A 21,096-nucleotide genomic window follows, 5' to 3' on the forward strand; every position below is an offset into this window, starting at 1 on the left:
ACAGTTCTCCAAACATGCTAATGCAGGGGAAACATTACAGATGCCATGACAGAGGAAAACTTGGGAGAGCGGGCCCAGGACATCTAACACTGTGCCAACACCACATGCCCAACGCATGTGCTCACACACAGCCAGGCACCTCTGGTGAGCTGGACAGACAGCTGTCAAAGGAGGCACGGCAAGAAGCTGAGATTTCCTTTTCTCTTCCTTTTTAATTGATTAGAAAAAGCAACAAATCTACAGGCATCTGTATAGAATTCACACAAGTGCTTCAGGTGTCCCTAGTATGTGACATTTGAGATGTTTCCAACCACCATCTCCACTTACTACCACTTTAAGTACAAGAACCACAGAGGTTTCTAACACCTCCCTAGACAGAAGCTTCTCAACAATTTCCCCAAGCAAGAGCCTTCTGGCATAGCCACAGTCCTATTCACCCAAGTCCCCACTCAGCTTACCCAAAACTGCAAAACTTCCCAGATTTGAGAGCCTGGGATCCCCATTCCTCCCTCCCTTCATCTTGGTTGCCTTCTATCTTGCTCTCAGCTTCAGTATAAGGGCTCCTAAAATTATAATGAAAAAAGAAAGGCTGGATCATGTCTTCCATTACAGTATCAAAAACCATCTCAGGGGCATCAGTAAAGATACAGAGATGTTATAAATGCAGAACAGAACAAGGCTCAATGCCTTGCTAATCTGAAGTATCTATTATCCATCATGGTACTAAACTCACTATTTTTACAAGACAAACTCTGTCCTTTTTTGCTTGACAGTGAATTTATCTCCTTTAACCTGTGCTGAGAGCAGTTATATTTGGTGACTCAATAACAGGGAACAAAAAACAAATAAACAAAAACCCGACAAAACCAAACAAAAACCCCCAACCAAACAAAACCAAAACTCTTTTCCAAAGCAATAGCACCAGTAAAAATTTTTAAGGGCAAAATATGGAGTAGATGGTGAGTAAAGACTGTACTTGCTGTATAATCTGATCCACAGAAGATTTTAAGGAGAGGTCTGAGCAAAGGGCACAGCTGTTCATCTGCTTGACCCTTCCCTTATTGACTTCCATCTTTCTCTTCTGTTGACCAAAACTGAAGATTTTTGTTTTTTCTTGGCCTCTTCAAATTAATACAGTGTCTCCTTTACACCCATCCACTGAAAGGAGAGAGCCAGTCCATTCCACATAACTTGTGTTTTCCTTTGAAAACTGGGCCAAACCGTTGCATATTCATTACCACATTAAAAACACTTTGCCTGAGGCCTGCATTTCTTGCTGTGCTGTAATGAGTTCAAGACCCCAGCTGTCTGCCTGAGGGTTTAGAACACAGATATTTAATAGCAAATTATAAGGCAGAATATTTCATTTTAACTTTTTTTGCTGAGGTAGCACATTTATAATGGTACCCTTTAGCCACTAAATAAAGATGGGAAGAGCACATCTTTCTGTTTGGACAACACAGTCTCTGGGTTACCATGGTCTGGCCCTGGTCAGTTCAGTTTTTGGATGCCAGTCTCTGCTCTTAACCTATTATTGGATCTCCCTAATGTCACATCTCCCGCTAGTCCAATAACACACTGGAGCAAACTGTTACATATTTCTAGCACAAAACTAACAGCTCTTAAGCCCTACACAAAGCAGAGCAGCTAATAAAACCAAAATGTTCTGCAGTTAATCCTTGGAAGTTTGCCACTGAGATCCCACCACCACTACTTCAGAGACAGTGGTTTTATACAGCTCAGACCCTGCTTTCATCTAATGAAAAGGCCCAGATCCACATCCTGACAACACACTTCACAGCTTTATGCTTCCTCTGGGTTCTCTAATGACAATCTACAGAACACGTAATACCATCACATTCCGACTGGGAAACTTTTTAGAAGACATTGGCATTCTGGAAGGAATAGCAGAGTGATAATTATTTCTCTAAGTAGTGCCAGATGTGCTTAGAAGTCACAAAGGTAAACAGGAGAGAAAAAGTCACAGTTTGAATTAAAGCTAATAAGAGCATAAACAAGCCCCTCCAATAGCTGCAGGCTGACAAACCAAGCTCCTACTGATTCTTTTACCTAATCAAATCTGCCTTTCATATCTGCTTTCCTACTTGAAGTTACACAAGCATGCACCTCCTTAGTGTGCTGGGCTAGAACATGTTAATGGTAAAAAAAAGATTAGTCCACCTTTTCTCCAGAAAAGCTCCAAGACTCCCAGTGCCTCAATTACCATGAAATCCATGAACCACTAGCTTCTGTTATGCTGCCTTACCTCACTGCAATGGGAGACAGACAGGAGCAGCAGTCTTGGGTATCTCAGCACCACAGGAACCACAGCCCTGCCCCTGGACACGCTGCTTTGCCTTATATCTATCTGCATGCTTATTCTCTGGAATTTTGGCTAGTTTGGGTTGCTAGTAGTCTGACGGACATACACAACTGAGCAACATCAGAAGGCATAATAGATCTTTTAATCCCCTATGTGGGCAGGAAAAAAGGATAAAAGGAAAAAAAAGGAACAGAAGTTTTTCCTGTGATTACTTGTGATTCAAACAATCTTGTCCCCACACAGCTATGTTAGTACAGAGGATACCTTCAAAAGATGTTCAACTGAAAAGCTCTGATCCTGCAATTTACCTGATGGAACAGAATGTATTCATTTCCTCATCAAGCAGCAAGACTCCACCAGTACATAATGCTCTGACTGAACGCCTTCCACTTCTGTTCTCTGATTTCATCTACACCTTGGCAAATACAGCAATGCTTTGAGTTCTGGAGCAGAACAAAAAATAAATGTCCTTCTGCTCAGGATATGGTTTCTGTTGGCTTTACTCCCTACTCCAGCCCTTAGATTAGAACCTAGAATAAACATTACCCAACTTCAGAAGGACAGAGAAGGATTACAACCATACACTCTCCCTTAGCATATCTACCCCTAACTGGAATTTTATTAGATGGTCCCTGTGAACATGACTTTAGCAGGGATAAGTGAACAGGGCTGCGAGGTCAGTGGTTTGGCAGTAGCTCTGTCTAAAGAGACAGTTTGTACTAAGTAACATCTTAACTTCACAAGCCACACTAACTGTTTTAGCCTTTACAGTGCACTGCTCCTCTCTCTCTGCAGGACCAGTGACTAACAGCTGCCCAGAAAGTGGAAGGAAAAACTCTTTAAAGACATTGTTTGCTTTTTATTCATTTTCAGGACACCAGTATTACGATTTTTAAATCACGGAACAGCATCAGTTCAGGGACTGCCCACCAGCAATGCCTACAAAGAGGCCAGAGATTACAGACCACCACCTCTGAGTAACAACATCTTCCCTTATGCAATATATATGGCTGGCAATGACTTTCCATCTCCTGCTTCAAGCCAGCACATCCTTCTCATGACAGGAAGAAGTGGAGTTCACAGCAGGTTTCTCAGCTTTTCAGCACAGATTTATTCCCAATCATGAAACGCAACCACAGAAGAGCCCACATCAAATTACACTAAGTCCCCACACTGAAAAACAGCACTGACACTTCAGCAAGCTCATGCCTACTGGCACCTCAGAGCCCATAATCACATGCCTCAGGGCTGTTCACCAAATACAGCTGGAGGTAGTTTTTGAATGTCTGTGTGTCAGTCATTGTAGCCTTGACAGCAGGGTCCTCCTTCATGGCCTCCATCCAGCGTTGGAGCTTTGGTGCGTGATTCAAAGTGCTACAGGAAAAGGGAAGAGACTGAGTTACATAAATGGAAAATTTGGAGGGCATCAAGGAAGGAAAACAGCTTCAACAATTCCATTTTACTACTTTCTCCCTCCCAGTACAATGTTCAGCTTAGAGCAGGTGACAGGAATAAATATCAGGCCATAGAAGACAAACTAGCATTTGGAATGTGCGAGAGTTCTTATGGAGTTTGTGGGCTCTGCAAAGCCCAGCAAAAACACAATAGAGCACTTATTGTGCAAGGTATCACCATGTTTTTGCTTCCTGTTATCCCTGCTGCAAAACACACAGCTCTTATTTATCATCTGCCCTGAGCTGAGGGCAGAGGCTTGTGCTCCACTGCCTCCCTCTGGAATGCTTTGTTCACAATGCCTCTTGAGGCAAATGCTGTGTGCAGTGGTTGAATTCTCCCCCACAACCCATGAACCTCTGAGCCTTCTTGAATACCAAGAAAAGCTGTGCAGTTTGTACAACCCTGCAACCCAGCAGCTCAAAACAGACAGTCTATTGAAGAAATTGAGGATCTGACTAACAGATTAAATCCACACACCCACAGATATTAAAAACAAACTATCAACAACAAAAAAAACCCACCTCGTGCATAGTCTGAGGTTTTGGATAAAGAAATTTGTACTTAGGCTGCCATATCTCCATCTCCTTCAAATAAAGACTATTTTCATTTATGATACTAGGGATGGAGATAAAGTCTTGTATTTCAACCACTTCTTCCAGGTCTGTCACAATTATTTGGTAGGAAAGCACAGCTGGTGAAAGAAAGCCTATTTATAGAAGATCCTTGAACAACTCATCTTTTTTTTTGTAAGATGCTTCCCCTTAACTGCAGCATAATACAAGCCCTCTTCAACAGCCCCCATGAGTGTCTCATTGCTGCATGTTATGCAAAGACTATGTATACTGAGGCGCTTCAGAACTCACTAGAAACTAGGCAAGGTACTCACTCTTTCAGCTGGAATGCTTCCAGGCGTTCAAACCACGGCCAGATCATGTAGTCAAGCATAGAGATGGAGTTCCCACCAAAAAACACAGTGTTGCGTTTGGACAGAATCTGTGAAAGACCAGAAATGTCAACTGTCCAAGAAGAAAAAGTACAACAGAACAATATCAAAAAGCCCACTTCATAGGGGGATGCAGGGAGACTGTAGGAATCAGACAGCAAATAAAGGATACACTGTATTTCTCTTGTGCATGCAATATTGGCAGAGTACAGTTAAGCTTAATACTACGGCTGCTATTTCACAAACTGTCAGTCCAACTCTTTTCCATGGATTCAAAAACTGTCACAAAATATGAATCACTAGCAATCTGCAGCATGTGCACAGAGGAACTTAGCTCTCAGAATCTGTCAGTTTGTGATTTCTTACTTTTCAAAAGTCATTAATGGCACAGACTAATCAAACATAACACACATGCATTTCTTGAGCAATAAATCCAGCTAAATTTAACATCCAGGTAAGTAAGAGTACTATTTTAGAAGGGACTCTTTTCCCATGGCAGTTGAGGCCAAGTGGTGTTAGGGAAACATTTCTAACATTACATATTGAAGTGCATTTCATTCCAGGTGCAAAGGGAACAGGAAGCAAGTGTAAGTTACACCAGAAAGAGATCCTCACAGCTCAGCATAGAAAGCAGGGCCACAAAGAATCCAGCAAGTTCTCCCATTACATTGGCAGTTCCAATGCATTTTTAAGTGCCATGGTCATCCAAGTTTAACATGCTTTAAGGACCCTCCAGAGCTTGGTCTCCTCTTTCATTAGACTAGTCCTTCTGTTTTCAGGCATTTTAAAGGTGGAACTCAAGAGACCTTAAAAATCTTTGTCTTTTTGGACACTCACCACTATTCTATACTTGTATGGCATTTATTCCCTGTGCCTTAACCCCCATGATGTAGTAGAAATGTCACAGCAGCCCTTCAGGAAGCATCGAGCTGTTTGAGCTTCCAGGTGTCTAGCAAAGCACAACGAGCCACACTACACAGGTGCAGAGATGGGAGTACAGCCCCCTCTGTTGGGCAGCAGAAATCGAAATACAGAACTGTTTAGAAACATTTCCCCTCTGGAATATCACTTGCAATAGGCTGAGGGAAGTTTGCACGGCTCTGTTCCTGCCTCCCATCCTCAGCTGACTGTCAGCTGCTGCTGCAAAATCCTTTAGGGCATAGTAAAATAGAGACACTGAAGGAACAGCAAGCATTTCACTGCATTGATCAAAAGGGAAGATTAATCTTCCCTGAAATACAACTCTATTAAACATTAAGGAAAGTGAAACACACATGACTTCCCTCAAGAACTCATTTGTCATCTGCACTACTCCAAGCTTAGGCTGATCAGACAAACAAGACTACCCTGAGAATGACTCAGCACGTTCTATGACTCTGTGAACTCTTCTTAATTGATCCAGACAGGCATTAGTTGTAGCTGCTAAAGAAGCAGAAGGAATGGGTTCATGACAAAGGCAAGTCCAACAGCTGTTCAGACTAGCCAAGAACCACTACTGACATGGACTGTCAAGTGATTAATACAGCACCAAAGCCACCTGACACCTGCTGGAGCTCTGCTGAAGTTGCATTACACCTCGAGTGGCAGAACATGGTCCAGGGCTGGATTTCTACAAGGCACAGATTACATTCTGCTTCTTCCCTACCCCCCACCCCCAAAGGTAATCTGTCAAATGAAAAAGACTTTATACCATCACCAGCATGTCTGCACTGATTTCAGCAGAGCTACAAAACAGATGCTCTTCAGCAGCTCAAGCTCCTCAGCCCTTGCTCTTAGTACATCCTGCAAGGTGTCCTTACGTTTAAAGCAGAACAAAGACAGCCAAGGCAACAGCAATCAGCTAGAATTCAAAAATCTCCACAAGTGCACACAGTCTTCCTCATCAGATAAAGTTTAGTTTAGCTACTTGACATTTACTCTAATGGTGCTAGTTGTGCATTCTAGGCTGGGAGTAGTAAACTCCAGAAAGATTGTTCCTTGTTGTAGCTACCAACTAAATGAGAAGAGCTCTATCTCCAAAGGCCACAGCATGAAAGGAAAAAAGAGATCACACAAAGGCTGACAACCTACTCATTATCATGAAACACTCTTACCTCTTCGAATTTGCCAAACTTTTCAGCAATCTCTGCTTTCAGTGCTGTGGTGTCTTGTCCATCTTTGACTGCCAAAACATGCTTGAAAAGTAAGGGTGTTATCTATAAAAGGAAAGTATGAAGTTTGTAATGTTCCTATTACAATAATACAATTCAGTCACTCAGAACTTAAAATGTTAACTTAGATGTTAAGATATTAAATGCAAGTTAAATTTTAAAGATTTGACTTTAAAGAGCTAAATAAAGTCCATTAATAAAAAGCTTCTATACTTCAGAAAAGGTAAGTAAAGGCTTACAGGAAAAATTAATACAAATAGTAATGAATTTTAGTATTGTAATAAGAAGAGAACAGTGAAAAGAAGGGTACGTTTCCCATCTGCACATTTTCTTTCTTGCAACATGATTCCCTGTAACCCTCGTCCCACCAGGTCTATTCAGAAAGGCCTATTGCAAATATATCCTCCCTTCTATCCCCCTTCTTTGTCCACACCTCTTTGCATCTTTTGTTGCTTCCTCTCCTGTCTCGTATCCAAGCTGACTTCTTTCACTTCCTAGACTCCTCAAAGGATATGCTTGTACAGAGAGGTTAACTGCAGTCAACCACCTCCAAACCAAAATGAGAGCCAAACCCAGCCTCCTTATACACGTCAACAGCCACATACCATCTCTTGTCCATGATTGTAGGCCCTCTCCATCAGGCACTCCTCACATTCTGCATTCACACAGTACTTCCAACACAAATACTTGGGTTACAGCAATTGTCACTGCCTAGGTCTCAAGTATTCAGCTGGTTTCTAACCTCTACTCTACTAACCTCTGCTCTATTGTACGATGTTCAAAATCCTACCTCTTCCTGCATCCATCCCCACTCAAGTGCTGGGAGCAATTCAGAGACACAGTGGTTTGTATGTGCTCACATGAAGAGACCCTACATACCCCCTTCAGTTATTTAAATGGTTTTCCCAGACACAAGACCTGCCTCAAAAGATGGTAGCAGTCTCAGCAACAGAGCTGCAGTTTTTGGTGAGATGGTAAAGAAAAAACCATAATCCTACACTGATCAGGCACTACCTTTGAGAAGTCTTCCAAGATCATCTTCTGACGGGCTCGCTCATATGGGTCTGAAGGCATCAGCTTCTTCTCTGGAAATGCCTCATCCAAATATTCACAAGTGATTGGGGACTCCCAGATCAGCTGGCCCTTGCTGGTCTCCAGAACAGGGACCAGCCCAGAGGGGTTCTTCTCAAAGAACCAGTCAGGTTTGTTCTTCAGATTGATGTTGACTACTTCATGGCTAAAACAGCAAAACAAACAAGACTCAGACAGGCTCGGTTCTGCTACAGTCCACTCCATACCGTGGTGAAACACAAGCCATTACACCTCAAAAGTTCAGTATTGAGAGGCTGAATCCTCATTCCCCTGCACTCCCCCCATTTTCCCTGAAGTCTTTTGCAGGACTAATCCTTTGATACAGAAATACTGCCATACTTTGCTGGAGAAAGTCAGGACTGACTTAAAATGAGTTGTTTGTTGAACTAATAAAAGACATGCACAGTCTGCAAGCACACAACAGAGGCAGCCCTTATTGTCATGCTAAAAAAAAAGTCAGAACTCAGCACACTTATCACATGTGGGTTCAAGGGCATTCTAAAAAAGTAACACTTTATTGCCAATAAGATACACCTCAATTAAGAAATGCAGTTGAACTTTAACCTGCCCTTAAACCAAAGAGCAAATCAAGAGAGCATCCTACCTACTTATCTTCCCAACCTAAAACAGGTGTTTAGGGTAAAGGCAAAAAGATACTGATAAAAAAAGATTAACAAACCATAGGTTAAATGCTGTGCTACATGTGTGACCCCACAAAATTCCCAGTAAACCCAAAGGTCTGCTAAACACAGCTGAACCTTCAAAACCACTGAAAGGTTACCAGAAGGCAACTACGACATCTAGCCATAAATCACTTCCAGAATCACTACAACAAACCTCCCAGCACTAAATAAAGACAGAATTATACTGACCTGGAAGTTTTACTGCATCTACTCTTTCAAAAAAAAGACCCATGGAAAAAATAAAACGAACTCAACTCTCACCTTGCTGTCAGGATTACTGAATGGTAAGCATTCCCTACGTTACATGAACTCCCAGACCTACATTGGTTAACAACCACTGGCAGGCCTGCAACTTGGCAGAATCAGAAAAAGATGTAAAAACCTGTTACTTTTAAGTTGTAGACTGAGGGAAACATTGGACCCCATTTAAGAACACTGAAATGATATGGCTATCTTGAAAAAGAAACAAACACAAGTACTGAATTCCATTAACTCACTACAGCACAGGAATGCAACCATGTTATAGAACACAGTGTATTTCCTCTTTCAAAAAGGCCACTCACTAACTATTGTGTTTTGCTGGGCAGTAACACAACAGAAATACTGAATATTCGTAGCTCCCAGAACTTTCACTGCTGCTCTCATCAAAAACAAACAAAAGCGTATGTTATGTCTCTAATCACATTTACCCAGGATAAGCTCCAAAACTATTACTCTAAACATTCGGGATGTTTACTCAGCGAGAAGAAAAAAAAAAAATCGGCTTGGGGTTTTTCCCTATGGATTTGGGCAATTTCCCTATGGATTTGGGCAATTTCCCTATGGATTTGGGCAATGCTTGCAGGCACAGGGTGTGCCTTTTAGGGATGTCCTGTGCAGGGCTAAGAGTTGGACTTGACCCTTGTGGGTCCCTTCCAACTCAGCCTATTCTGTAGTTTACTTTGGGCCTTTACATAGTTAATTTCATACATGTGCTTCAGAACAGCCCTCTCCCCCTTCCCCCAAAAAAGCTTTAGAGCAAAACCACTCACAGAGACCTCTTTTCAATCAGTTCTTCCAGGACTGTTTTAACCAAGAGCCATTTAGGAGAGAAGGTTGGGCCGCCCCCGCCCCGTGGGGTGCAGGGGCCGCGCAGAGCTCACCTGATGCCCTTGGCGCGGAGAACCAGGCGCGTCCTCTGCGCGAAGGGGCAGAACCTCATGCCGTACAGCCGCAGCAGCCCCTCGGGCACGGGCCCCGGCGCCGCGCTACCTGCGGGGAGAGGGGTGTTAGCGCCGGCACTCACCCCGCGCCCCCCACAGCCCCGGCACCGCGCCGCTCACCCTTGCCCAGGCTGCGGGAGCGATCGTTCGCCATCTCGATACGCTGCGATGTGTCGCGATCCGCCTCCTCCCACCGTGCCTCTCTCGCCCCAGCGCCGCCGGCCCCGCCCGCGGAGGGCGGCCCCGGGGCGGGCCGGAGCCACCGCCCTCAGCGGGGCGGGGGTCAGGGCCCGCCTCCCTCCTTCCCTCTCACCCCGGGGGTCCGGCCCGGCCCGGCCCACAATTGCCCAGTGGTCTCTCGTTGATCTGACCGCCCTTACCACCCAGCTGGGACAGGCACTGTCAAGCTGCTCTCCGTGCTCCCTCCCTGTGGTTATACCCTCAGCACAACCAGCCCGCTGGCGCCCCCGTGTAAGTGGGACACCCACGGCCGAACTCCACCCCGCAGGCCAGGTGTTTGTTTATAAGCAGTGCCCCCAGCAGCTGACGAGGCACCAGGCTCTCCTCATTGCCTCCTCCTGCTACGGCAGTCCTCCATCACCTACTGCCCTGCAAAACCCACAGTAACAAGGAGGACTTCTCTTTCCTGCAGCTATTCTGCTTCATGGTGAAAACACAAGGGGAGACAGTAGATAACCCAACGGACAAGGGGGCACAGCAAAAGTTAGATTTACCTTTGTTACTACCTTGCAGTCATAGAGGGATTCATGCTTGTTCTGCAAACGGGGCCTGTTGGGAGCATCAGTGTGTGCATAGAGCAAAAAAAAGAACCAAAGCGCAGACTGGAGTGCTCATCATCCTTTTGCTCCCTCTTTGGTTGAGATGAGCACACCAGGGCCTTCCTTATACCGTCTTTTCCTGGGGTACAACAGTGGAAGTCGAGGAGCTTTCCTCTTAATGCCATTGTTTTACACGCAGTGTCCAAGTTGATATATAACCAGAGAAGTAAAGTGATTCCTTTCCTGGGGCTCCACACACTTTCACCTAATCTTCAGGTCAGAGCTCTTTGTTATTAGGAAACAGCACATTTGTAGGGACCAGAGGGCTGGGGCAGCCCTCGCCAAAGGGAGAGGGAGTCCTGGCCTTCCTGGCAATGTACACATCCCTGTCAAACCCCCAAGGCTAATAGAGGGACTGGGGATTCTCCAGTCTCATCAGTGGATCTGTACTTGTACAGTGGGGAAGTTTTGCCTGTTAGTGACTTTTGGTTCCTCTGAGTACCTATCCTTAAGAAAGATTCAGCAAAATTTTGGGTGAAAAAAAAGAGAAAATTAATTTGAAATTTCTCATAGCAATTAAGAAATACACAAGCAGTCTGTTGACTCACAACCTGGACACAGGCACATGGGAAACCAGAGTAGCATTACAACACCCACATGCTACAATAGGCCCTCAGAGGCACCAGAGAAAATAAACCTACTTCCTCATTCTCTCCTGGTTCTGTGTGGCACACAAAGCAGCTGTGGAGACAAAAGGTAAGGAATAGGCTTGTCCTGCTGCCTCTGGACAGGAATGTCATGCTCCACTGTTGCTCTACAGCACTGTGAGTACACAGCAGTATTACAAAACTGCATGCTGCCACTGTACAGCTAAGTAACAGCAAGCTAACACAAGCAAGCAAGACACTATAAATTACATTCTTCCCTTAGGAAAGGGAAAAGAAGATTTTGTTAAATCTGCTTTTTAAATGTTTGAAGGTTCTTAAAGTATTACCAGGCTAGAAGCCACAAGTACACAGGGAAAGACCACAGCTGTACTTCCCCTTTTTTTTCCAGCACACTTCTCAGCTCTCTGAAGCTTCAGAAGCCCCATCTTACAGAGTCCAAGAACTGTAGTACCTTATAGAATCATTAAGGTTGGAAGAAACATCTAATATCATCAAATCCAACTTTTCACCCAGCACTACCACTGTAGTAGAAAATGGTATCTACATCCGATATCATACCAATGGAAGCCTATTCAACCTAAGGCTACTGAAGGCTCATACTAAGACTCTAAATCATCTTGTCCATGAGCTGCTTTTTGCTGATGCCGCCCTAGTTGCCCACACAGAAGCAGCTCTGCAGCGTTTAACATCCTGCTTTGCAGAGGCTGCTGAGCTTTTTGGGCTGGAAGTCAGCTTGAAGAGGACAAGTTTTCTACCAACCTGCACCTCAGGAAGTCTTCCATCATCCCCATATCACCAGAGCTCAAGTCAGTCCCGCAGTTTAATTATCTGGGAAGCATCATCTCCTCGGATGGTAAGACTGACAAAGAGGTAGACAACAGGTTAGCAAAGGCATATAGTGCTTTCGGGAAATTCCATAAAAGAGTTTGGTGTAATAAACACCTGAAGAAAAGTACAAAGGTTAGTGTTTACAGAGCCATTGTACTGTCTACTCTTTTATATGGATCTGAATTATCTACCGCCACCACTTGCAACTCTTAGAATGCTTCCATTAGTGCTGCCTCCGTACAATCCTGAACGTCCACTGGACTGATTACGTGACTAATGCATCTGTCCTTGAACAGGCAGCAGTTATGAGTATTGAGGCCATGTTGCTGAGAACACAGCTGTGTTGGGCGGGGCACATCTCCAGGATGAAGGACCACAAGCTTGTGCTCTATTGTGAACTTGCCACTGGCTGCTGCAAGAGAGGAGCCCCAAAGAGGAGATACAAGGACTCCCTGAAACAATATCTCAGTTTTGGCCATTATTGATCATCATCATTGGTCTATTCTGGCCTCCAATCAGGAGACATAGAGATACACTATACATAACGCTGCGCTTCTTTTGAGAACGCACGCAGAATCATTCTTGAGGAGAAAAAACAATGCAGAAAAAATCGTGTCTTGCCAATACCGCCTAAGGAGACTTTCCACTGTGCCTTTTGCAACCAGACTTGTCTATCTCGCATTGGCCTTTTTAGCCATCAGTGCATTTGCAGCAAGCGTGGGTAGAGTCCTTCTCAAATCTTCATTTGCGAAGCCTAGCCATGATGATGACCACTGTAGCCCCTAAGCCTCTAAATCCAGCACTAGATCCAGATAACTCGTACATACCTCCAAGGAAGGAGGTGTTCCTCATAAACAAGTCCACCAGGAAAGGCATAAGAGGTGACAGAAGAACAGTTCAACTGTCCCACTAACAGAAGGGCAGATGACACCGGCCCAGGAGCAGGGACACGCAGGGTGACCGAGAGAAGGAACCCACCGTCACTGGGCCAGGATCAGAAGTACCTTCTGCTGTCTTGCAGGCCCTTTAAATACCCGCCCGCGCTCAGTGATTGGGTGGTGCACGAGCGTGGGCCAATCAGGTGTGCGCTCCGAGCCTGGCCAATGGCAGACGCCGTTGCTGTTGCCAAGGCACGGGCGGCAGCGGCGTCGGGGGCGATGGCGGCGGGGTCGGGCCCCGGCCGGGAGCTCCCGGCCGAAGAGGCCGCGCTGGAAGTGAGGTGGGGGCGGCCGGCACAGCCTCCACAGGGGCCCCGCGGTGGTGGGATCTGTCAGGGCAGCGCGGGTGGAGAGGGGAAGAAAACACGTGCTCCCATTTCCCCCTTGCGTGTAGCAAAAGAAGCCAAGAGCAGAAGGTCCTCAGAAAAGATAACAAGAAGTTATTGCTGGACATAAATATCTCAAGACTAGTAATTTTAATATGTTTGTAAGTATGAGAGTGCCGAGGCTGTAGTACCATCTTCTGAGTACAAAGGATCAGCAGCTGAGCTGATCTTATGGTTGACTTATGTTCATGAAAGGAGCATAAAAGTGCTTCTAGCAATTGCAGAGAACAAAGGTCTCTCCCAGTCAAATGCTCTTATTTGGAAGAAGAGCAGAGATGGAAATTAGAAGAGAAAGTGGTAACAGCAGTGTTGTGCACAGAGGGTGCCTGTTACACTGCTGGAACTTTCCTGGCGTGGTACTAGCAGGCTAAACTGACATCCTCACTTAGTGATAAATCCCTTTGATAAGAGGACCTTGATGTTTATCCACAGGATTTCTGAAAGGTAAAAACATCTGCAGGTAGTTATGAATTTGTTGACATGTTGTAAGTTCATAAGCTGACTCCGCTTCAGTAATTTATTTCAGTCCTTGTGTAACACATCCTGTTTACATTCCAGAGTTTTGCCATGTTAAAATACTGGTGTCTTTAAAGCAGAACAGTCCTTCTGGTTGGGTTCATATAAACACAAGCTGTGCCTTCGTATTTTTTTTATTTTATGGGGATGAGATGAACTATGAAAGTGTAAAAAGGTTAAGCAAACACAACAGGGTCCCAAGTACAAACTGTAGCTCTGCAGTTCTTTCAGAATAGGGGTATATGCTTTACTGTGATATATGAGTACAAGACCAGAGTCTGTGAACTAATTTTATTTTTAGTGAAAACTGGAAGAAATACAAGCGTTTCTCCATATTCTTACACTAGTCTGTTGTGCTTCATCAGGGTAAGATTGACCCTATGTTTTTGAAAACACTGAACTAGTGACTCATAATGCAAGATCTTGAAGTTATTGTGGTTTTGCAACACTGTTGTGAGGATGAGTCTTACAAATCCCAAGCATGAGTTCAATGTAACTTAGGCTACAACATTCCCTTTAGCACAGCATTTTGAGAAATGTGTGTCATTGATTAATGTTTTAATGTTCCGTTGCTCTATTTCCAGCTGGGTTCAGGGATTCTCAAACAAGAGCTTTGGCTTTATCAACAATCAAACTGTCTGCTACCCCTGTGGTAATTACATCCTCTTCCTGGACATTGAAACAAAGAAGACAACAGCACTACAGTGTCAAACGGGCCCAGTGGGAGCCTTTGCAGCAAATGCCAGCAGTGAAGTGGTGGCCTTTTCCGACCAGAAGCTGAACCCCATCATATATATCCACCGTTTTCCAGAACTGAATAAACTGACAGAATTAAAAGGTAGTGATGTGGTAACCTTCCTCATCACCATTTCATTAAAACAATACTTTAATAATCCAGTTTCTGAAGTTATGTTTTTTTATAAGACTTAAAAAACAGTGTGACAGGGAACTGTCTCAGGACGAGATTCATGGAAAGCAGTGGAAGGAGATTTCCACTGCACTGCTTTTACTTAGGTTCAAGCTGGGGAGGAATATGACAATACATAACAAAGCTGATCTAAAAGGAAAACAAAAGGAATTAAGTGGAATTAGTTTTAGGAAAATATAGTTATAATAAGCAAAAAAAACCATACTGCAGTAGGCTCCAAAGCAGACTGCTGAAAACCACATGAGAAACCCGAGATGTGAAAGCAATGAGCGTTCTTGCAGTTAAACTTTGAAGTCTGGGATCTAGTGTAGATTTTTGCCTGCTTCATAACATTTCTCTCCTTAGTTAAGTTGCTTACCCTATCCATGTTTCAGTTCCCTTGTCATTTAAATAAAGATCATACTACTTGTTTTTTTCATGTATATGAGTGATATTATGATTGCAAAGGATTTCAGGATACTTGAGGAAAAATACTTTCAAATTCAAGTATTATCAAAAGAAAAAATAGAAAAAAATCCAAGAAGTGATACATAGGGAACATTTTTACGATCAAATCAAAAGAATAGTCTGGAGTGAAGCAGAGAAATCAAGGGCCTGAAGGATGTCTTTGAAGAATTAAAGTGGATATAAGGGAAGTGAGAAGAGTGTTTGTGATAATGTACAATAAAGTCTGGGGCAATAAAAGACCGTGTACTTTATTTTTACATTTCAGGTAGTGCTCAGCTGGACTACACCTTACTTGCGTTTAGTTTCACAGGCCCGTATTTAGCCAGTTACTCCTCGATCCCAGAATTTGTTCTTTCAGTATGGTAAGAGCTTTAAAAAAAAATCTCTAATACCATTTGCATTTAATTCATATTTTTGTGTGTGTGCTTTTTTAGCATATATTAATAAATGTAGAACACATACTGGTTGCCTTCATCTCTTCCTTTTTTTCCTGATTGATTGTTGTCTGCAAACTTTCTGTAACCAAAATTGCTGTTTATTTTCTAGCATTAGTCAAAATGGCTGTTAATTTTACCAGAGCTATCTTCTACCTTCTTCCAAATTTTGTGTTTTGGAGTACTTCCAAAGTCTTCAGCATCATAACTATCTGTTCACTGTTGGAAGTTGAGTACCATGCTTTTTGTGGAAGAAAGTTGCCTGCTGAAAAGAGGAAAAGGATTCTAAAGCTGAGTTCTGCTGGTTTGTCCCCCTGGACTGTTCAGTGGTCCTCTTAATTACTTTTGCTTGATCTTAATTCTGGTTTATAACTTTGCTCAGTGATTACAGTAACGTGGATTACTGGATTAGAACATAATTCTCTGCTTATTGTCATTGAAAATATGTAATGTTGTGCAGATACAGAAAGTTGGAATATTTAATATTTTAATTGTACTGTGAAAATACAGTCCTGCTCTTGCCTCCATTGCCAGCAAGCTCCCATTGATTGTGGAGTGGGAGGGTGGAGTAGAAGGAAGACAAGCAAGGACATGTAAGTAATAGTTTGTATACTCCCAAATTAATGATCTTCTCTTGTACAACGATCAGTGAAGCTGATTCTGAAGTGTAACTTCAGAATTTTAGTAATGATAGTAGGTACTATTGCAGATGCCTCTTCTTTATCACTTATGAAGAAGAATAATGTTTTCTGTTCAGGAAGGATGTCTGTGTGTATATCACACTAGAAACCAGCAAGACAGCCTTGCTGGCCTCAAGAACTGACACATTTGTCACTTACAGCAGGAATGACACACCTGGTCCAGTGTGTTCATTGTGTGCACTTAAACTAAATTCCACCATCTTGACAGACTTCTCTAGATTATTCTTAAAAACAGAAATACCTAGAAATGTTTAAATGCTTTAAAATAGTGGCAATTTCCAAGGCAAAACAATTTTAACCAGTTTGAATCAGTTTGTTACAACTATCAGCACCTAATTGTCATAAAAAACCACCCTACATTCCAGTCAGAAAGAATTTAGTAACAAAATACAATTACTTTACAATATTAACCTTAGAATTTATAACTTAGAGATGTGTGAATTTACTGTGAAATCAGGACCTTCATTTTTGTAATCGGATTATATTGTGCATTCATTGTAGAAATGTGTGTGTACAGATGATAGAAACCTCAGTGTTTAGCATCCTTAAGGTGTCATTACAGTATGAAGATAGCACAGCTCCTGTATTTTAAGGAGCTAGTTTGGAATCAGAGATATAAGAGATGTTCTGAAAGTTATGTCGGTCTCAAAATATAGAAAGTGTATGGATAACTAAAAGCTGCCTTTCATCTGAGATATTTTATCCCTAGATCTTTATTCTTTTCTGTACAAAGGAGAGCCTTAATGCCAGATTCTTCTTCAGATACATGTACCATATAGTTTCAGATCTTAGTAAATTATCTACTATAAAAGAGGGATGGCATTATCTGTTAGATATGAGATGAGAACATGCTGACAGAGTTTTAGAAAGAAATCTACATTGATATCTTTAAAATTCAGAATTGCAGCTTATAGATTCCTGTAATTTTAATGAGGGTTACTGTATACGTGTGATTACTTCTCATTTTTTTGCACATGCTGTCAATGTTAACAATTTTCTTGCATCCTAATCTATTTCTGTGAGTGAACTTATTGCAGGCCAGAATAATGGGATTATACTAAATCCATTTACAGCAGAGTATGCATTTTAGACTTTTTCCTCTCACCAATAATGACAAATACCGAAGTTATAAATGTTATTTAGATTAACAGTCAGATATATTGTCCAAGAAATTAAGAAACAGTTTTAACTGTTTTCTTCAAGTGACGTTAATCAGTTCTTGGACAGCACCTAAAAATGCAAACACAATCAAGAATGAATCTGGATAATGGAAAAACATGCAAATTACATGAGGAGAACATAAAATAGCTGTGGACAAAACATAAAATATACTGGACAAAGGAGAAGTCAGTGGAAAGCAGATTCCCAGGCCTCTGTCAGCTATACATAACAGCTCCACACAAATTCTACCCTGGTTTGTGCCCAAGTTAGTTAATGCAGCCACAGCTTGTATGTCTGCATTCACAACAGAATTACTGCATTAACAAAGTAATTAATCCATAGGTAATCACAGGCTGTGTTTTATTTCCTAATTATGATACCTTCCCACTGCAAGCATTACAGTCATTATGTCATGGAGGTGTTAAGCAAGGCTGGGGTGCTGAAGAATTAATTGTTTAGGCCCATTTGAGTAGTCACTGATGGAACTGTTGAAAAAAAAATCCATTTCTCTTGACTCTTGTGGTTTTTTCACAAGAGGAAGTGCATGATAATGTTTCTAAAATGTTAGTTATTCATTTTCTAGCAGTAATAATTTTATGTGTGGATAATTAACCACATCCTTTTCATTTTCAAGAGGACTCAACTTGTTTGGCAGCAGCAATTTTTTGTCAGTGACGAGGTATTTGTTTTCCAAACTGAATCTTGAACGTCAGTCGTAATCACATCCAAATCTTTGGCATGAATGTTTTTACTTATTTAATGGATTTTATTTTCTTTTACTCTCCTTAATGAAGGAACTGGCAAGAAAATATCCTCCTGTGCAGTGAGTCTCAGCCAGGGATAACAGCGACCTCTTTAAGTTTTAACCCTATGAATTGGCAACAACTGTGTTTTGTTGGCGAGAGCTCTGTTACCATCTGGCACATTGAAAGGATTGAGGACGAGCATCACCTTAAGCGAAAGTAAGTGAAACACCCTTTAGGTTGAGAGTAAAATATAGAAGTATATTTTAATAACTAAGACTAGCAACGCATCTATTTGCAAAGGATTTAGTCCAATACAGTTCATCTAGTAATTGCTAAATCACAAGCACTATGAATCTGTCTAGTCAATCAAGTGAATTGAATTTATGATTTCATTTCTTACCACTCACATGACCGGATTATGCACACCATGAAGCTAATACTAATCAGCTGCTTTGGCAGCCTCCATGAAACGCTGCGTGGCTGAATTAAGGTAGTGCCTGCTCTGCTCTTCTGTAAGTAGCTATGTTGAGCATTGCTTTTGTGGCTATGACACCATCAAATTTGGATCCGTTTCTTCTTTGTAAGTATAGTTAAACAACATGTTGTTGTAATCACAAATTGTACCAAAAGCAGTATCAGTTTTCCATGTAATTTCCAACTTGTGTGGCTAATTTACAGGTCCAGAGAGGGTGGCTCTGTCAATGCAATTCACTGAGCACACTAAACTAGTATTTCTGTATGCTAAAATGTTTTTTGAAGTTGGTATAAAAGTAGTGTGTATCATTCAAGTTGGAGTCCTCAAAGTATTTCGCTTTTTCAGTGGCATTCTCATACTCTGCCATTCCCAACTGTGTTTAATCTTGTTAACTATTAATATGAGCAACATATTGCCACTGACACAGTTATACTAATGAAAGTATAGACAAGGCCTTAATTTGCAATCTGCAAAGAACACTGAAGGGTTCTGTGCCTTTTCTCATTACAGAATACATGTGTAAATATTTTATATATATATATATATTCACTTTTTCTCTATTACTTTTGCAGAAAGAAAGCCCATTTTGAAAACATATTTCTCTATTTTGTATCAGCATTTATTATACATATTTCTGCTCCTCAGACAGTGTCTTTTACTTTTTCACAGCCCTGTGGAACTCCCTGATGAACAAGGGTCCATAAGTCCTCATGAGGATTTGTTTTTCCCCGTTTCTCGTAGTGATGATCCATACCATGGCCCTGATTTGCCAGTTTCAGCCATTGCTGGACTGGTAGGAGATGAAGCAGAAACATTCGTGGTACTTATTGAAATTTTTATTTTTTACTGTTCCAAGTCATTATACTTTCTATGCAAATAGGTGTTAATAAATTAATAATTTTAATGTTTGTTAAATAGGTACAACCCAGTAAATAGATCTGTTATCTCAGCAATATTTTTGAAATCCATTTTGACAGGAGATGGAGAAGGCATAATGCTGCTGCATAGTGCAGTGCAATGTTGGGATTTCTGACACAGGCCCTAGCACAGTAACATATCTGCAGTGGAGGTACGAATCTGTATCCCAGAAGAAACATGAAGTGTGTCAGCATTTAACTATTCCCAAGCTAACATAACCTGCTGAAACCTTGAAAACCTATTCTTATGCTAAACTATTAGTAACCCTCAGGTATCCTTAATTCCCTTTGGGGTTGCTTTCTTTTTTACTTTCAAAATGTCTCAAGATATGGAAACATTGAAGGCTTTATTCCAGACAGCAACCCCTGCTTCTGAAATGCCTTTCCATACCACTGTCAGTGTTGGACATGGCCATTTGTCTCACTTGTATTAGATCATTTACTTTTTAACCTCCCTTGAAATGCCTCTTTTGAGAGGCTTCAAAAGTGTTCTCATTTTGTTTGAAATCTACTTTCACCTGACTACCAACTAGAAGTGTGAAAACATTTAACTTGCAAATTTGGAATTCTCTTCTAAGATTAAGACCACTGATTGCTGAGTTCCTCTGATAGCCAGATATCTTCAGACTACAGTTGCTGTAATGGACCAGGCTGTCCAAAATAGAGGTGCTATAACCACTGTTCTTCACTGTCTTTATAAAGTGACAGGCTGCTATGGCAGATCTATCAATGGTTACTGTCACTGATGGTTTGTATACCAATACAAATGTCCATGAGCAGTTATCTGGCTCTGGCCTAAAATCTGTTCATCCGCTTTTGGAAATACCTTGGAGTTATTTTCCTCTCTACTATCGTCAATGCTACTTCAGTTAGTAGAAGACAACCTACTTCTCCTGTGGTGGTTAATGAGGTGTGTTCAGACTGTTATTGAAAAGGAGTAAGCTGTATTCCCTGGCCCTTGGAGGCTGTATCCCGCTCTTAAGGAATGTGCGAGAGGCAAGCAAGAAAAGGAAGCCCATTGCTGGTGTGATTGTTTGCTTCTTGGAAATGTGTCAGTGTTCCATACTCTAGAACCACATACTGAGGTTGGATATGTACCCAAGCGTAACCACAATGGGGCAGCAGAGGGAAAGAAATTGAAATATCCTACAGCTTTTCTTTCTTGCATTACATTGATTTAGTTTTGTTTCTGTATTTCTTAAAGCTGGGACCTGAGTTTTCTTAATATGCTTTTCCATGACAAGCCCACTTGAATCCACTTCATCTCTACCACCAATTTTATTCCATTGTCTTTTTATAAAACATTTTGATGGCAAGGAGCCAT

The 21,096-nt window shown here is 42.0% G+C and overlaps 2 protein-coding genes across 5 annotated transcripts in view; one reads left to right on the top strand and one right to left on the bottom strand.

Annotated features, from left to right (window-relative positions):
* Positions 1 to 3,410: 3,410 nt before the first annotated feature.
* GSTO1 (glutathione S-transferase omega 1) lies at positions 3,411 to 10,091 on the bottom strand. Its single transcript, XM_017803650.1, has 6 exons — positions 9,969 to 10,091; positions 9,789 to 9,897; positions 7,886 to 8,108; positions 6,815 to 6,916; positions 4,665 to 4,771; positions 3,411 to 3,697 (listed from the first exon to the last, which is right to left on the bottom strand). The coding sequence occupies exons 1-6, from the start codon at positions 10,000 to 10,002 to the stop codon at positions 3,544 to 3,546; spliced, it is 729 nt and encodes a 242-aa protein (XP_017659139.1). The 5' UTR covers positions 10,003 to 10,091; the 3' UTR covers positions 3,411 to 3,543.
* A 3,126-nt stretch (positions 10,092 to 13,217) lies between these two features.
* CFAP43 (cilia and flagella associated protein 43) overlaps positions 13,218 to 21,096 on the top strand; it is a 44,125-nt gene continuing 36,246 nt past the window's right edge. For 3 of the 4 annotated variants that reach the window (XM_017840267.1, XM_017840260.1, XM_017840273.1), the window contains exons 1-5: positions 13,218 to 13,342; positions 14,548 to 14,801; positions 15,604 to 15,700; positions 18,429 to 18,596; positions 19,525 to 19,675. In XM_017840267.1, coding sequence (XP_017695756.1) covers positions 13,227 to 13,342; positions 14,548 to 14,801; positions 15,604 to 15,700; positions 18,429 to 18,596; positions 19,525 to 19,675 — 786 coding nt within the window. In that variant the 5' untranslated portion in view covers positions 13,218 to 13,226. Of the gene's footprint in view, positions 13,343 to 14,547; positions 14,802 to 15,603; positions 15,701 to 15,758; positions 16,366 to 18,428; positions 18,597 to 19,524; positions 19,676 to 21,096 lie in introns of those variants that run through there. The other variant, XM_017840279.1, reaches the window with a different exon arrangement.

Source organism: Lepidothrix coronata, unplaced genomic scaffold (assembly GCF_001604755.1).
Source record: "Lepidothrix coronata isolate B3197 unplaced genomic scaffold, Lepidothrix_coronata-1.0 Scaffold8, whole genome shotgun sequence".
In the NCBI taxonomy this organism is placed as follows: domain Eukaryota; kingdom Metazoa; phylum Chordata; class Aves; order Passeriformes; family Pipridae; genus Lepidothrix; species Lepidothrix coronata.

Excerpts from the sequence above, each read along its gene's own strand:
- GSTO1 (XM_017803650.1), bottom strand. The coding sequence starts at position 10,002 with ATGGCGAACGATCGCTCCCGCAGCCTGGGCAAGG. Across the intron at positions 9,898-9,968 it reads CTCCCGCAGCCTGGGCAAGG|GTAGCGCGGCGCCGGGGCCC; the intron begins GTGAGCGGCGCG and ends CTCTCCCCGCAG. Across the intron at positions 8,109-9,788 it reads CTCCGCGCCAAGGGCATCAG|CCATGAAGTAGTCAACATCA; the intron begins GTGAGCTCTGCG and ends TTGCTGTTTTAG.